The 17,427-nt window shown below is 40.6% G+C and overlaps 1 protein-coding gene across 13 annotated transcripts in view; it reads left to right on the top strand.

Moving 5' to 3' along the window:
* pomt2 (protein-O-mannosyltransferase 2) overlaps positions 1 to 17,427 on the top strand; it is a 287,055-nt gene that overhangs the window by 231,559 nt on the left and 38,069 nt on the right. For 10 of the 13 annotated variants that reach the window (XM_072274832.1, XM_072274831.1, XM_072274850.1 and 7 more), the window contains one exon: positions 4,134 to 4,239. The exons of 2 other annotated variants lie outside the window; for them this stretch is intronic. In XM_072274832.1, coding sequence (XP_072130933.1) covers positions 4,134 to 4,239 — 106 coding nt within the window. Of the gene's footprint in view, positions 1 to 4,133; positions 4,240 to 7,444; positions 7,552 to 17,427 lie in introns of all 13 variants that reach the window. One more of the 13 variants, XM_072274834.1, reaches the window with a different exon arrangement.

Here is a 17,427-nt window from a genome sequence, read left to right as displayed (position 1 = left end):
AGTTGACTTTTAGGGTGTTTTGCGCATGGACTCCCGAATAAATGAGCATCTCAGACTTTTGGATTTTCTCTACATTTAGAAAATATTCTGCAAATTTATTTTTTCTATCAAGTTGCATAACCATGGATTTACCAACATTGCATTTCTTGTTCAGGGAGATGATATTAAGGGACCAGGTGAGCTCATCCATGATGTGAACTCCTGGCAACTTGGTGCACTTAATTCTCTCTATGGAGGAGCCATGTATTTGCAGAGGGGGATGGTTTGTCTGCACCTTCCTGAATCCACAATGATTTTCTTTGTCTTCTCCACGTTCAGGCTTAGGCTGTTTCCTCACGCCAATCCACCAGCTGCTCCACTTATTCTGTATACTCCGTCTTGTTGAGGTTCTTGAGAAGGCCAACCACTGTTGTGTCATCCACAAACTTGATGACATGGTCTGAGCTGGATTCTGCAACACAGTCATACGTCAGCAGTGGGCTGAGCACATAGCCTTGGCGTAATGGAACAAGAGATGTTGCTGCCAACATGGACTGACTGTGGCCCTGCTGTTAGGTCCAGTATCCAATTGTAGAGGGAAGTGTTGAGACCCGCTGAGGACAGGTTCCCCATCAGTTTCTGGGGTATGATGTTGTTGAATGCTGAACCGAAGTCTATTAACAGCAGTCTGGCATATGAGATCCCATTTTCCAAGTGGGACAGGACGGAGTGGGTGGCAGAAGCTATTGCATCATCCCTGGATTGATTTGAGTGATAAGTGAACTGGAAAGGGTCCAGTGTAACTGGGAGAAAGGCTTTAATGTGCTCCATGTGCAGCCACTCAAAGCATTTCACAATGGTTGATGTTAATGCCACGGGTTACTGTTGCCTTGAAAACCGAGGGGACAATGAATTGTTCCAGAGATGTGGAATATAATGATCAGCTGGGCTGTGCGGTCTTTCAGAACCCAAGCTGGTATATTATCAGGCCCCGCAGCTTTGCGTGGGTTGACTCTGGCCTGGGACTTCCTCACCTCAGCTGCAGCCAGATGGAGTGTTTGCTGTCATGGGGGGGAGGGGTACCTTCCTCATGAGCACTTTCTTCTGGACATCAGACTGAGCACAGAAGATATTTAGCCTCTCAGGGAGTCAAGCATGCTGGTCACTGACACGTAGGGTAGACTTGTAGTCTGTAATTCTCTGAATTCCCTGCCATATTTGACTTGAGTCTCTGGTATCTCAGAAGTGACTGTAAATTCTCTGAGAATGCTCTCATTTCCCCTTCTTGACAGAGTAGGGAAGCTTTCCTGAGAGCTGTAACATCTCCTGATCTAAAGGCAGCATCATAATCCCTCAGGCGTCTACGCATCTCTACAGTAAGCCATGGCTTCTGATTTTTTCTTTTAATTTATTCATTTACAAGATGTGGTGACGCCAGCTAAGCCCACGTTTTTTTAGCCCATCCCTAGTTGCCCTTGAGAAGGTGGTGATGAGCTGCCTTCTTGAACCGCTGCAGTCCCCGAGGTGTAGGTACACCCACAATGCTCTTAGGGAGGGAATTTGATGATTTTGATCCGGCGACAATGAAGGACGGTGATATGTTTCCAAGTCAGATGGTGGGTGACTTGGAGGGAGATTTCCAAATGGTGGTATTCCCAGGTATCTGCTGTTCTCGTCCTTCTAGATGGTAGTGGCTGTGGGTCTGGAAGCTGCTGCCTTAGGAACTTTGGTGTGTTGTTGCAGTGCATCTTATAGATAGTACACACTGCTGCAACTGTTTGTCGATGGTGGGGGGATTGGATGCTTATGAAAGGGGTACCAATCAAGTGGGCTGCCTTGTACTGGATGGTGTCGAGCTTCTTGAGTGTTGATGGAGCTGCACTCATCCAGATGAGTGGCGAGAATTCCATTACACTCCTGATGTGAGCCTTCTAGATGGTGGACAAGCTTTGGGGAGTCAGGAGGTGAGTTATACGCCACAAGATTCCTAGCTTTTGATCTGCTCTGGTAGCCGGTGTTTATATGGCTAGACCAGTTCAGTTTCTTGTCGATGGTAACCCCTAGGATGTTGATAGTAGGAGATTCAGTGATGGTGATGCCACTGAATGTCAAGAGATGATGGTTGGAGATCGTCATTGCTTGCCATTTGTGTGGCTGGAATGTTATTTGCCATTTGTCAGCCCAAGCCTGGATATTGTCCAGGTCCTGTTGTATTTGGGTATGAACTGCTTCACTACCTGAGGAGTCACAAATGGTGCAGAACATTGTGCAGTCATCTGCAAACATCCCCACTTCTGACCTTATGACTGAAGGAAAGTCATTAATGAAGCAGCTGAAGCGGTTGGTCCTAGGACACTTTCCTCAGAACCTCCTGCAGTGATGTCCTGAGGATGTGATGATTGACCTCCAACAACCACAACCATCTTCCTTTGTGTCAGGTATGATTCCAACCAGCAGAGGGTTTTCCCCCTAATTCCTATTGACTCCGTTTTAGCTAGGGCACCTTGATGCCATATTCGGTCAAATGCTGCCTTGATGTCGAGGGCTATCACTCTCACCTCACCTCTGGTATTTAGCTCTTTGTTCCATGGTGGGCCTATGAGATGATGAGGTCAGGAATGGCCTTGACAGAACCTAGACTAGACATCGGTAAGCAGGTTATTGTCGAGTAGCTGCTGCATGATAGCACTGTTGACAACTCCTTCCATTACTTTGATGATTGAGAGTAGGCTGATAGGCTGGTAATTGGCTGGGTTGGACTTGCCCTGTTTCTTGTGTACAGAACATACCTGGGTCAATTTTCCACATTGCCGGTGTTGTTTCCCGCACCCGGATGTGTTTCGTGATGGTAACATCCTCAGTACACTTCTCTATGTAGCTGGTCACAGAGCCCACATATTCCTCTGTTAACATGGTTGTCAAAGATAGGAGCTGACCTGAACATTCTCCAGTTTGTATTATCAATGCAGTCCTCAGGCCAGGTTTCACCATCTTTAGAACTAGCTAGACCCGTTTGATCACCGGTTTGTATGCTGGAATTATCACTCCAGATAAATGATCTGAGAGTCCAAAATGAGGTTGAGGGACTGCTTTATAGGCACCTGCTTTGTTGGTGTAAGCTAGGTTGAGTGTCTTTTCAAAGTCAACATACTGGTGGAATTTAAGCCGGACTGTCTTTAGGTTCAGATGGTTAAAATCGCCTGCAATAATGAAGATGCCATCAGGGTGTTTGGTTTGAAAGTCACTGATAGCACTGTAGAGCTCATGTAGTGCCTCGTCGGCATTAGCAGAGGGGGGATATATAGAACTCTACAACAGCTTTCTCTCACTGAAACCTCGAAGAGTTAAAGCCTCACAATCTCCACTCTAACTCTGTCCACTCCAATGATGGCTGCACCAACAATGGATACTTCGCTTGTTCCTGTCTTTCTTTAATTTGTTTTTGCCCATCAATCACAAATGCTGATTGGGCACTGTTCAAAGTCCCAAAGTTGCTACCTTTTCCACTCAGTCAGCAAGCCTAAGTGAGCTACAATCTCTCCAATTAGGCACTGCTCAAGGCTAACCTAGAATAGGTTAGGACTTTATTCCCTAGAGTGTAGAAGATCGAGGAGAGTTTTGATAGAGGTATGCAAAATTATAAGGGGTATAGATAGGATAAATGCAAGCAGGCTTTTTCCACTGAGGTTGGGTGAGACCGCAACTAGACATCATGAGTTAAGAGTGAAAGGTGAAAAGTTTAAGGGGAAGTTAAAGTGGAACTTCTTCACTCAGAGAGTGATGAGAGTATGAAACACGGTGCCAGTGCAAACAGTGGATGCGGAGCCAATTTCAACATTTTTAAAAGAGATTTGGATGGGTGCATGGATAGGAGGGGTATGGAGGTCTATGGTCTGGATGCAGATACATGGGACTAAGCAAGATCAGGTCAGCTGGGAGTGCATGGGCCAAGGGGCCTTTTTCAAAACTCTATAATTGTGGCTTTCTGTCAATGGGGGGAGGGGCATGGGTGGATGCAGGGGTGTGGTGACAGAAGGCATCTGGGAAATGGAGGAAATTTGTGTAAATACTAATTTGTGCTTCTTTGTGCTTTATGTGCATGTCCTTGGTAGTCATGTTCTTTGCATAGGGTAACTATATTTTCTTCTGTTCAGGTGATTTGGTGGCTGAACCTTTCAAGCCTTCTTATCTACCTGCTTCTCTTCAGCATTACAGTTGTCTACTTACAGCGAGGATATCAGCCCATTCATTTGGTCAGAGGTCAGTGTACTCATATATACCTGTATAGGCATCCGTTAGTCTCGTTAGACCATGGATTTCTGCCTTTGGAAGGTTTTCAGGGCGCAGGCCTGGGCAAGGTTGTATGAAGACCAGCAGTTGCCCATGCTGCAAGTCTCTCCCCTCTCCAGGCCACCGATGTTGCCCAAGGGAAGGGCATTAGGACCCATACAGCTTGGCACCGGTGTCGCCGCAGAGCAATGTGTGGTTAAGTGCCTTGTTCAAGGACACAACACATTGTCTTGGCCAAGGCTTGAACTAGCGACCTTAGATCACTAGACGAACGCCTTAACCACTTGGCCATGCGCCAACACACTATACACCTGTATATGTGCACTAATTCGGGTCTCACATATTTTTATATTCTTTTCAATAAAGTTAAAGACTTCATACTTCTAAATATTATACTACATTGGAACATGCTAATCCACTTATATCTGTTAGCTACATGAAGTTATGAGGTTGATAGCCAGTAATTTTTCCCAGATGAGAGCAGTGAGGTTTGAAGCTGATCTGAGAAATAAATATTTCACACAGAGGTTGGTATCTAGAATGAGCTGCCAGAGGAGGAGGCGGAGGTGGCCAGAACAATGAGAATCAAGCATGACGGTCAACAGTGAGCATAGAGGACTGAAGGGTCTGTTTAATAATAAGTACTTTATTGATAACATGTGGGAAATTATTTTGTTACAGCAGCAACATTTAAAAACACGCTTAGCAATAATAATAAACAATAATAATATAATAAGAATATTAACTAATAATGAAGTACATAATAATAATATACATAATCATTTATCAATGTGCAATACAGTGCAATAATAATGTACAAAATAATAAAGCAGAGTGTCACGTACTCCGTGACAGGAATAAAGAACCAACAGAAATGGAAAACACTATTAATTAATAATATTTATTAGTAACTATGCAATACAGTAATATAAATCTAGATAAATCAAACAGGTTAGCATTGATTATATATAAGTAAATCAGTAAGTGTGGAAATATATGAAAAGCAAGCTTCTTTAAGTCCAGGGGTAAAAAGATACAGTCTCATGATGATGAGTAAAGTTCAGTTCAGTTTGTGGTATTGAGTTGAGTAGTGATGGAGAGAGAGAGAGGGAGAGATTTGAGTCTTCAGGTGAGCTGACGCCATCGATCTTCTCGTTGTCCTTCGAAATCCTTTAAAAGTCACCGACTGTGACCACAACAAAGGGGACCGGTTTTCTGTGGTGGAGCTATCACCCAGGCAAGGGTGGACACATGGACAACTCCCCACCAGTCACTGCCTTTTCTTCACTGCAAGAGCCACTGATCGATCTGCCTGATTGATCCTCCAAAAACCCACTTCTTCTGTGGGCACAACAAAGCTCATTCAGTGTCCCAAAACATGTCTGAGGTCTATCATCTGACCTTCTATTTTATCTTCCCGTGCTGAGCATCAACTGTCACTCAAATAACTCCTTCCCTTGTCCGTGTAAGAAATGTACAAGCAGGCAAATGTCCTTGAAGGAAGTATAAACATGCTGCCGAAAAATCATAACATCAAGTGTCCATCAAATAACGCTGCCTTCAGTCACCATAGCAACTTACGAGCTGTTCGGTGCTGTCTCCAACTCAGCAGAAATCCAAAAGTTAGCCAGTTTTTTCTCGTGCCTTAAAGTGACAGTCCAAAAGTTAGTCTTCGTGTGTGTGTGTGTGTGTGTGTGTGTGTGTGTCTCTCTCTCTCTCTCTCTCTCTCTCTCTCTCTCTCTCTCTCTCTCTAAAACAACATGTTGGTGTTAAATAACTCTCTCTCTTTTCAAAAGCACAGTTAATAGGGGTAAACGAGCACAGATTATAGGGGTAATTCAGGACCCTGTCACAAGAGACTATTGTATGATGATGTGTGTTCTCCTGTTAAACAGAGATGAACTGCTGTATATGCTTATCGCATTTGGTAGGAAAGATTTTCTGTAATGATCCTTGTGACAGTGGAGCTGAATGAACAGTACAGCTTAATGAAACGTGTACACTACAATATCAAGCACACAGCTCACCATTGTCTAATCTCGGACAAAGAGGAATAGACAGTAAATGTCAAAGAGGTTCAGATGCCAGGAATGTTGTAAAATGGGTTGCTGATCTTTCCGCTTCTGTTGGATTTAGATGGAACTGGATAAGATTCCTCATTGGGAATGGAAGTGAGATGGAGAAATGCAGGGACATGCTTCATGAGCCCACAAACTCACAGACATACCTGGATAACATTTACTCTATTCTGATTTCTATAACTTTTAATCTAGTATCCCAATTTCTAATGATGGCAGCATTGTTTCCAGTAAGTGACCCAGTTTTTAGACCATAAGACAAAGGAGCAGAAGTAGGCCATTCCATCATGGCTAATCCCAGATCCCACTCAACCCCATACACCTGCCTTCTCACCATATGCTTTGATGCTCTGACCAATCAGGAAACGATCACCTTCAGCCTTAAATATACACACGGACTTGGCCTCCACCACAGTCTGTGGCAGAACATTCCACAAATTTACTACTCTCTGGCAAAAAAAGATCCCCCTTACCTCTGTTCTAAAAGATCGCCTTCAATTTTTGAGGCTGTGCCCTCTAGTTCTGGATACCTCCACATAGGAAGCATCCTCGGGATTTGCCTGGTGGCCGCTGATTGAGTAACAGCTCTCTGCTGGTGCTCCTAACTTACTTACTTTTGTCTCCAACCTTTTGAAATGCTACTGTTAGACAGGTTACTATATTACTATGACTACCAAAGCAGCTTTGGAAGCTATTCAAAAGCTTACTGAGGAGTTACAACAGTTCAGAAAAGAAGCGTCGGCTGATTTGCAACAAATCAGCGCTGAAATTAAACAAATAGGTAAAAAATTAGACGATATTCAAGCAATTCTTACCGAGCATGATAAGAAGATAAAGAAACATGAAGAGGTTATTACTATACTGGATGAGAGAATGGATGATTTGCAAAAGCTGTATGAAAAACAATCCAAGTCCAACGAAATACGGAGATAGAAGATTATTGATTTGGAAAACAGGAGTAGGAGAAACAACTTACGAATCTTGGGACTTAAAGAGCAAATAGAAGGAGATAATCCTGAAGAATTCTTTGCATACCTTTTGATGGAATTATTCCCTGATATTATAAAGTCTCTGCTTTTGATTGATCGTGTTTACAGATCGCCTATCTACGGATCGACTTCAAAATCAAAACCAAGATCAGTCATTATATGTTTCCATGAATTTCAAATAAAGAACCGTCTGATTCGTGATGCCCATGGAAAAGGTATGATTGACTACCAAGATCAGAAGATTTGTATTGTTGAAGATTTTTCATCAGAAGTTATGGCAGAACGTGTTAAGTTTAAAAAAGTTATGGCGGAGCTGTACAGCCAAAATGGAAAGCTTTCTCTTCGTTTTCCGGCTTGACTGAGAATCACAATGGAAGATGGATCATTTAAATGGTTTTGTATGAAGGAGCAAGTGCAAGAATGTTTAGACTCAAAAAAATGACTGTGTATATAAATTTTTAATTTATTCTATATATATATATATATATAGAATAGATTAAAAATCTTGCAAAAACAGAAATACTATATATTTTAAAAATGACTTTAATATTTTTTGGTATAAATAATTGCTCTTTCTGTTTGATAAACCTGTCTAAGCTGTTTTTTTTACTGTATATTATTTAGTCTTGGTTGGAACAGTAAAAAACCTTGAATTCTTTGGAACGGTTCCAACAGGTTTTCTAAGGGAATGTTTTCAGTGGGGGTAGATAGCGGTTGTTCTTTGACCGATTTTCTGTCTTTGGGAGGGGGATGGGGAGTCTTTTTTCTTGAAGCTGATTTGGGAATCTAGTCAATTCTGTTGCTTAGTTAATATATCACAAGGTATATTATCTGGGTTTAATATACATTTCTCTGATTGCTACCTTAACCTTTCTTATAAATAGTTTTAAAATGGATCAAAGTATTAATTTACTTAGTTTTAACGTGAAAGGGCTAAATCACCCCGTGAAAAGAAATAAGATTTTTGCCTATATTAAAAAACTTAAGGTACCAGTTGTTTTTCTTCAAGAAACCCATGTATGTAAGTATGACAATTCACACCTTTTTAATTGATGGAGGGAGTCTCATTTCCATTCCTGATTTCAGACCAAAGCCAGAGGAGTTTCGATCCTTATAGGTAATAAAGTTCCCTTTGTTCAACGTAAAGTAATTTCTGATACTAATGGGCGTTCTGTTATAGTGTCAGGGAAATGAAATAACAAGCTAATGGTATTTGCCAAAGTGTATGCTCTGAATATAGATGACCCAGGTTTCTTTGAGCGTTTTTTTTTTCATTTTTGCCAGATCTAAGTCTGTACTCATTGGTGATGGGTGGAGACTTTAATTGTTGCTTAGATCCAGCTTTAGATTGTTCATCTTCTAAACTAATGATACCAAATAAATCAGCTGTGTTTATTAAATCTTTTTTAATGAAATGTGGTATTGTTGATGCTTGGCGTTTTTTTTCATCCAGTAGACAAGGAATATTCATTTTTCTTTCATGTCCATCATACATATTCCAGGATTGTTGTTTTTTTTTTATTGATAGCCAAATGATTCCATCAGTTCGATCCTGTGAATCTAAAGAGATTTCTGTCTCAGATCACGCTCCTGTGCTCCTGTCTTTAAATCTCCCTGGTTTTCTTCAAACAAATAGGTTTTGGCGATTTAATTTAACTTTGTTATTTGATAAAGATTTTTTAAAGTTTATGGAAAGACAAATTACTCTTTTTTTTAAGAGAATACCTTAGAGGAGACTTCCAGTCTTATCAGATGGGATGCCTTTAAGGTGTATATTAGAGGACAAATTATTTCTAATACTGCAAGTATTAAGACAAAAGCTAATAAAGAGAGGAAGTAATTTAGCTAATCAGCTGAAACAATTAGACCAAGAGTATGCCTTGGCTCCAGAACCTGCCTTATATAAAAGACATGTTGAAACTAAATCTAAATATGATCTCCTTTTAACTTATTCAATTGAAACCCAACTCCTAAAAGATAAAAGTTAATTTTATATTATTGGAGATAAAACAGGTAAATTATTGGCTGATCAAATTAAAACGTTTATAGCTAAACAGCAGATTAAAGAAATATGCAAAGCTCATGGTGAAAGGACAATTGATTATTTAGAAATAAATGTTACTTTTAGAGAATTTTATTCTAAAACTCTATAGTTCTGAATCTTCTAAGGATAACACTGTAATGAACAATTTTTTAGACCAACTAAACATTCCTACAATTTCTGCCGACAACAGAAAGTTGTTGGAACAACCTATTTCTTTTGAGGAAATTGTTGAGGCTGTGCACTCATTACATTTGAGGAAAGCTCCGGATCCAGATGGATTTTCTGGAGAGTTTTACAAGATCTTTTCCTCACTGCTTGTATATCATTTATGTTCAGTTTTTTTGGATTCATTCAAGTCGGGCAGACTCCCTCAGTCTTTTTATGAGGCTTTCATTTCGCTTATCCTTAAAAAGAATAAAGATCGAACCGAATGCTCTTCTTATAGACCAATTTCTTTACTTAATGTTGATACTAAGATCCTATCTAAAGTTTTGGCCCATAGGATTGAAAGTATTTTACCATCTGTCATTTCCAATAACCAAACTGGATTTATCAAAAATCGATATTCTTATTTTAATATTCATTGGTTATTAAATGTTATTTATTCTCCTTTTAACATGATATTGGAATGTGTGGTATCCCTAGATGCTGAGAAATTTTTCGACAGAGTTGAATGGAATTATTTATTTAAAACTTTAGAAAAATTCAATTTTGGACCCATTATCATTCAATGGATAAAATTACTTTACTTAGCTCCTTCCGCTAGGGTTATCACTAATTCTCATAATTCCAAACCGCTTAATCTTCAATGTGGCACTAGACAAGGCTGTCCGTTGAGCCCTTTGCTTTTTGATCTGGCCTTAGAAACTTTAGCCATTGCCTTTCAAGAATCTAATGATTTCACCTCTATTTTAAGGAGGGACACTATTCACAAAGTCTTGCTGTACACTGATGATCTGCTGCTATTTATTTCTAATGCTGAGACTTCGTTACCCATGTGCCTTCTTTACTCTCCTGTTTTAGCCAGTTCTCAGGTTATAAATTAAACCTACATAAAAGTGAACTTTTTCCTTTGAATAATTTGATACCAACAAATTCTAGCCTTCCTTTTAAAATTGTAAAAAACCAATTTACCTATTTAGGCATAACAATTACTAAAAACTATAAGCGTCTATTTAAAGAAAATTTTCTTACCCCATTGAATCACGTAAAAAGGATACTATCAAATTGGTCACCTCTCTCGCTATCACTGATTGGCCGAATTAACTCTATCAAAATGAATGTACCACCTAAATTTATGTAACACACATCAAAGTTGCTGGTGAACGCAGCAGGCCAGGCAGCATCTCTAGGAAGAGGTACACTCGGCGTTTCAGGCCGAGACCCTTCGTCAGTCCTGTTGTGATGTGTGTTGCTTGAATTTCCAGCATCTGCAGAATTCCTGTTGTTTGCGTACCTAAGTTTATGTATCTTTTTCAGGCATTGCCAGTTTTCATTCCTAAATCCTTTTTTGATTCTCTTGACTCTATTATATCTTCTTATATATGGAAGAATAAGCATTCTAGATTAAATAAAATTCATCTTCAGAAAGATAAAAAGAATGGAGGATTAGTCTTACCGAACTTTAGAATTTATTATTGGGCAGTTAATATAAGAAATCTTACATTTTGGTTATATTAATCGTGAGGATTGACCGATGTGGGTTTTTTTAGAAGCTAACTCTTGTCAATAAATTTTTTATTATTTCTCTTCTTGGATCCTCACTTCCTTTGTCTCTGAGTAAGTTAACTGATAATCTGGTAGTTAAACACACTATGAGAATTTGGATACAATTCCGAAAATACTCTGGCTTCTTGAGATTTTCTCTTTTGAGTCCCATTTTTTCTAATTATTTTTTTAAACCCTCTATGATTGATGTGGCTTTTAAAGAATGGGATAGATTAGGTATTAAATGCTTTCAGGACTTGTTTGTAGAGGGAAATCACTTTTCGTTTGAACAACTGTCAACTTAATATAGCTTACCCAAAACTAATTTTTTTCGATACGTACAAATAAGAGATTTTTTATGGTCTCAAATAAGTACATTTCCTAAAAGACCTGATAAGCATCTATTAGATGTAATTTTTAATTTGAAACCTTTTTATAATGGATCTATATCTAATATTTATAATACGCTGTTGGGAATGGGAAGTGTTCCTTTAGATAAAACTAAAAATCTTTGGGAACAAGATTTACAGACTTCAATTTCTGAGGAGACTTGGAATCAAATTTTTAAATTGGCTAACACTTCATCGTTATGTGCCCACCACTCTCTCCTAGAATTTGAAGTGGTCATAGGGCCCATATGACCAAGGATAAGTTGTCTCGTTTTTATTTAGATACATCTCCGTATTGTGATAAATGTAATAATGGAGAAGCTTCACTCATTCATATGTTTTGGACATGTCCGATTCTTGGAAAATATTGGAAAGAAGTATTTCAAACTTTCTGGATACTTTTCAAAGTAAACTTTAAGTCTAATCCTTTGACCGCTTTGTTTGGTATTGTTGGAGGAAAGGATATTATTTCGGAGTCATCTGACTTGCACATTTTGGCTTTTATTCCTCTTATGGCCAGAAGGACGCTCTTGCTTAAATGGAAAGATGCCGTCCCTCCTAATCACGCTCAATGGTTACGTGATGTGATGCCATGTTTAAATTTAGAGAAGATTCGATGTTCTCTGAAATCTCTGAACCTAGCCAAGACTTTCAAACATTGTGGGACCTATTCTGAATTATTTTTAAAACCTTTGATTTGCTGTTAAAGCACAGATGATGATGAATAATTTTTTTTTTCCTTTTTTTGTTTACGAATCAGCTGTGGTCTTGGTGGTGGGTTAGATTTTTTTAATATAATAAAATTACTATATTTCAATGTTACCAATTAATCTGTATGAATATAGGGTAAGGAGTCTTTATATGCGATTTAGTATAATGTATTAATATACAGGTTTCCCCCGCCATCCAAAGGTAGAGCATTCCTATGAAACAGTTCATAAGCCGGAATGTCATAAAGCGAAGAAGCAATTACCATTTATTTATATGGGAAAAATTTGTGAGCGTTTGCAGACCCAAAAATAACCTACCAAATCATGCCAAATAACACATAAAACCTAAAATAACAGTAACATATAGTAAAGCAACACACATCAAAGTTGCTGGTGAACGCAGCAGGCCAGGCAGCATCTCCAGGAAGAGGTACAGTCGATGTTTCGGGCTGAGACCCTTCATCAAGACTAACTGAAAGAAGAGCTAGTAAGAGATTTGAAAATGGGAGGGGGAGGGCGAGGTCCAAAATGATAGGAGAAGACAGGAGGGGGAGGGATGGAGTCAAGAGCTGGACAGTTGATTGGCAAAAGGGGTATGAGAGGATCATGGGACAGGAGGCCTAGGGAGAAAGAAAAGGGGGAGGGGGGAGAAACCCAGTGGATAGGCAAGGGGTATAGTGAGAGGGACAGAGACGCAATCGGCAATCACCTCTGATCTGGGCCGACATTTATGTGCCGGGCGGCACCTAATTAATTAGCTTGTTTATTTCGGCTTTTTTCTTTAAAAACGTGCTGGATGCCTCTGAGCTACTGCTGCATTCTTCACGAATTGGTATCTGTCCGCGGCCCGGAGGTTGGGACCATTGGGGTGTCATCTCATCGTCAATCAGGGCAGGCAGGTCATCTTCTATGTCTGCCTGCCTCGATGTCGAAGGTCAAAGTTCGTCGTCTGCTGTGGCTAATGTGGAAGGCTTGAAAAACGGCGGTATGCTTGACTGCTTAGCCTCGCTCATTTTTCTACCATACAGTTCTTTGTAAACCACCTTGCAAATATGCCCTAAACCAAAGTACCCTTTCAAAATTAAAGTCGTACTTTATCATTGCAGCGAAAATCTCACGCAGTTGCTTCACGTTCAGTTCCTGGACGACTTCACTTTTGGTCCGTTCGCTACTGCTTTCGGTTTCGATTGTTATCCTTTCCTCTTCCAATTGCATCAGCTGTTCATCTATCAGTTCTTGGTCATGAGATGCCAAAACCTCTTCAACATCATCTTCGTCAACTTCCACAAGCCAAACTCACTTTGTCCTTACTTCGTTCACCACGATCGAAACGCTTAATTATGTCTAGTTTTACGCTAAGTGTAACACCCTTACGAGCTCTTTCAGGCTTTTCTGATAGCTTAGAACTCAGCTTGCAAACGGCTGCTCACAGGCACGTGTTTAAGCAATGCCGGCGAGAACGCAGTTCCGAATCTGGGGGAGAGCGGCTGCTCGCGGTGCGCGCTGTTTTTTTTCGCACGCTGCTTTTTTCGTAACAGTGAAAACACCTTCTGTTAGCGAAAACAGATAACTAATATAGGTCTTTTGTAAAGCGAACCTTCGAAAAGCAGGGAACACCTGTATTTTTTTTCTTTTACTCTGTATTCTTATATGTAAGATTAATAATAAAAATATTGGAAAAAGGGAACATCCTCTCCACATCCACCCTATCTGGTTCTTTCAATATTCGATAGGTTTCAATGAGATTCCCCCCACACCCTGTATTCTTCTAAATTGCAGTGAATACAGGCCCAAAGCTGCCAAATGCTCCTCATATGTTACCCCTTCATTCCCGAAATCATCCTTGTGAACCTTCTCTGGACTCTCTCCAATGCAACACATCCTTTCTGACATGCCCAGAACTGTTGACAATACTTCAAGTGCAGCCTGACTAGTAGTGTCTTTTAAAGACTCTGTATTATCTCCTTGCTTTTATTTTCTATTTCCTTTGAAATAATTGCCAACATTGCATTTGCCTTCTTTACCACAGACTCAATTTGTAAATTAACCTTCTGGGAGTCTTGAACAAGGACTCCAAAGTTCCTCTGCTTCTCTGACGTTTGAACCTTCTCTGCATTTAGGTAATAGTCCACACTATTGTTCCTTCTACCATAATACATTATCATAATTTCCCAACACTGTATTCCATCTGCTACTTTTTTGCCCATTCTTCCAATTTGTCTAAGTCCTGCTGCATTCACATTGTTTCCTGAGCATTACCTACACCTCCACCTATCTTTATATCATCTGTAAACTTTGCCACAAAGCCATCACCATTATCTAAATCACTGACGAACAATGTGAAAGGTAGCGGTCCCAATACAGACCCCTGAGGACCCCTAGTCACTGGTAGCCAACTAGAAAAGGAACACTAATAGATTTGTCAGGCAAGATTTCCCTTTACAGAAACCATGCTGACTTTGACTTATTTTATCATTAGTGTACAAGTACTTCGAAACCTCGTCCTTGATAATAGATTCCAACACCTTCCCAACCATTGAGGTTAGGCTAACTGGCCTATAATTTCCCCTCCTTTTGCCTTCCTCCCTTCTTAAAGAGTGGAGTGACATTTGCAATTTTCCAGTCCTCTGGTACCATGCCAGAATTAAGTGACTCCTGAAAGATCATGACCAATGGATCCGTTATCTCCTCAGCAACTTCTATCAGGACTCTTGGATGTAGTCCATCTGGTCCAGGTGACTTATCCAAGTTAAGAGCTTTGAGCTTATCCAGCATTTTTTCCTTTGTAATAGCAATGGCACTCACTCCTGCTCCCTGACACTCACGGACCTCTGGCACCACTGCTAGTGTCTTCCACAATGAAGACAGATGCAAAGTATGCATTAAGTTCATCTGCCATTTCTTTGTTCCCCATTACTACCTCACCAGCATCATCTTCCAGTGGTCCAATATCAACTCTCACCTCCCTTATACTCTTTGGAGAATGACCATGACAATTGGGTCTCTGGCACTGAGCCTGGTTCTGTGGTGCAGAAGGGAGAGAAGATGAGGAATGTGGTAGTCATAGGGGATTCCATAGTGAGAGGAACAGACAGGAGGTTCTGTCAGCCCGATAGAGATACACGCATGGTGTTTCCTCCCAGGTGCCAGGGTACAGGATGTCTTGGATCGAGTGCAGAGTATTCTGAAGGGGGAAGGTGACCAGCCAGAAGTCTTGGTATATGTTAGTACCAATGATATAGGTAGAAAAAGAGAGGACGTCCTGAAGAGAGAATTCAGGGAGTTGGGTAGGAAGCTGAAAAGCAGGACCTACAGGGTAGTAATCTCAGGATTGCTGCCTGTACCACATGCTATCGAGCGCAAGAATAGCATGATCAGGCATATGAATGTGAGAAACTAGTGTAGGAGGCAGGGCTTTGGGTTCCTGGATCATTGGGGCATCTTCTGGGGAAGGTACAACCCATACAAAAAGGACAGGTTACACCTGAACCCAAAGGGGTTCAATATCCTAGCAGGCAGGTTTAATAGAGTTGTTAGGGAGGATTTAAGCTAATTTGGTAGGGGGATGGGAACCAGAGTGATAGGGCTGAGGAAGGGGAAAACAGAAATAAATCAAAGATAGTGTGCAACAGAGATGATAGAAGGGACAGGTAGGAGTTGAGACATAATCAAAGCTAGTGGGATGAGTTACAAGGCAATAGAGGCGTGGTGCAGTTAAAACAGAAAGCAGCAAATACTGAGCTGAAAGTGTTGTATTTGAATGCACACAGCATAAGAAATAAAATGGACGGTCTCGAATTCAGATTGGCAAGTATAACTTTGTGGCCATCTCTGAAATTTGGCTAAAGGATGGCTGCCATTGGGACTTAAATGCCCAAGGATATATGGTGCATCAGAAAGATAGGTTAGTAGGCAGAGGGGGTTGTGTGGCCCTGTGTATAAGAAATAATATTAAGTCATTAGAAAGGGATAACATGGGATTGCAAGGTGTAGAGTCTCGATGGGTTGAGTTAAGAAATGGCAAAGGTAAAAGGACCCGAATGGCAGTTGTATACAAGCCTCCAAACAGCAGCCAGGATGTGGATTGCAAATTACATCAGGAGACAGAAAAGGCATATCAGAAGGGCAATGTCATGATAATCATTGGGGATTTTAACATGAAAGTGGATTGGAAAAACCAGGCCAGTACTGGACCTCAAGAGAGAGAATTTGTAGAATATATAAGGGATGGCTTTTTAGTACAGCTTGCTGTTGAGCCCACTAGGGGATTGGCTGTGCTGGATTGGGTGTTGTGCAATGATCCAGAGGTTATAAGAGGGCTTAAATTAAGGAACCCTTCGGGTACAATGATCACAATATGATGGAGTTCACTTTGAAATTTGAGGAGAATCTAAATACCAATGTGTCAGTATTTCAGTGGAATAAAGGAAATTACAATGGCATGAGAGGGGAACTGGCCAAACTTGACTGGAAAGGTATAATAGCAGAGCAGCAATGGCTGGAGTTTCTGCGAAAAATGAGGGAAGAAGAAATTTTTGAATGGAAGAAGGACACTACCATGGCTGACAAGTGAAGTCAGAGCCAAATTAAAAGCAAAAGAGAGGGCATACAAGGAAGCCAAAGCTAGTGGGAAGATGGGATTAGGAAGCTTTTAAAAACTTGCAGAAGGAAGCCAAGAAGGTCATTAGGAAGGAAAAGATGAATTATGAAAGGAAGCTGGTGACTAATACCAAAGAAGATACTAAAAGCTTTTTTAAAATAGATTAAATTAAATTACAAGGACTCTCAGTCCTCATTTATTGTCATTTAGAAATGCATGCATTAAGAAATGATACAATGTTCCTCCAGTATGATATCACAGAAACACAGGACAGACCAAGACTAAAACTGACAAAAACCACATAATTATAACATATAGTTACAACAGTGCAAAGCAATACCGTAATTTGATAAAGAGCAGACCATGGGCACGGTAAAAAAAAAAGCCTCAAAGTCCCGATAGCCCACCTTCTCATGTAGACAGTAGAAGGGAGAAACTCTCCCTGCCATGAACCTCCAGCGCCGCAAACTTGCCGATGCAGCACCCTGGAAGCACCCGACCACAGCCAACTCTGAGTCTGTCCGAAAACTTCGCGCCTCCAACCAGCCCTCCAACACCGAGCACCATCTCTGCCGAGTGCTTCGACCCCGCCCCAGCCACCGAGCAACAAGCAAAGCCGAGGACTCGGGGCCTTCCCCTCC

The sequence above is a fragment of the Mobula birostris genome, chromosome 1 (genome assembly GCF_030028105.1).
Source record: "Mobula birostris isolate sMobBir1 chromosome 1, sMobBir1.hap1, whole genome shotgun sequence".
Taxonomy (NCBI): domain Eukaryota; kingdom Metazoa; phylum Chordata; class Chondrichthyes; order Myliobatiformes; family Myliobatidae; genus Mobula; species Mobula birostris.
The sequence above is the reverse complement of the archived record's forward strand: the minus strand, read 5'-3'. Positions and strand labels throughout refer to the sequence as shown.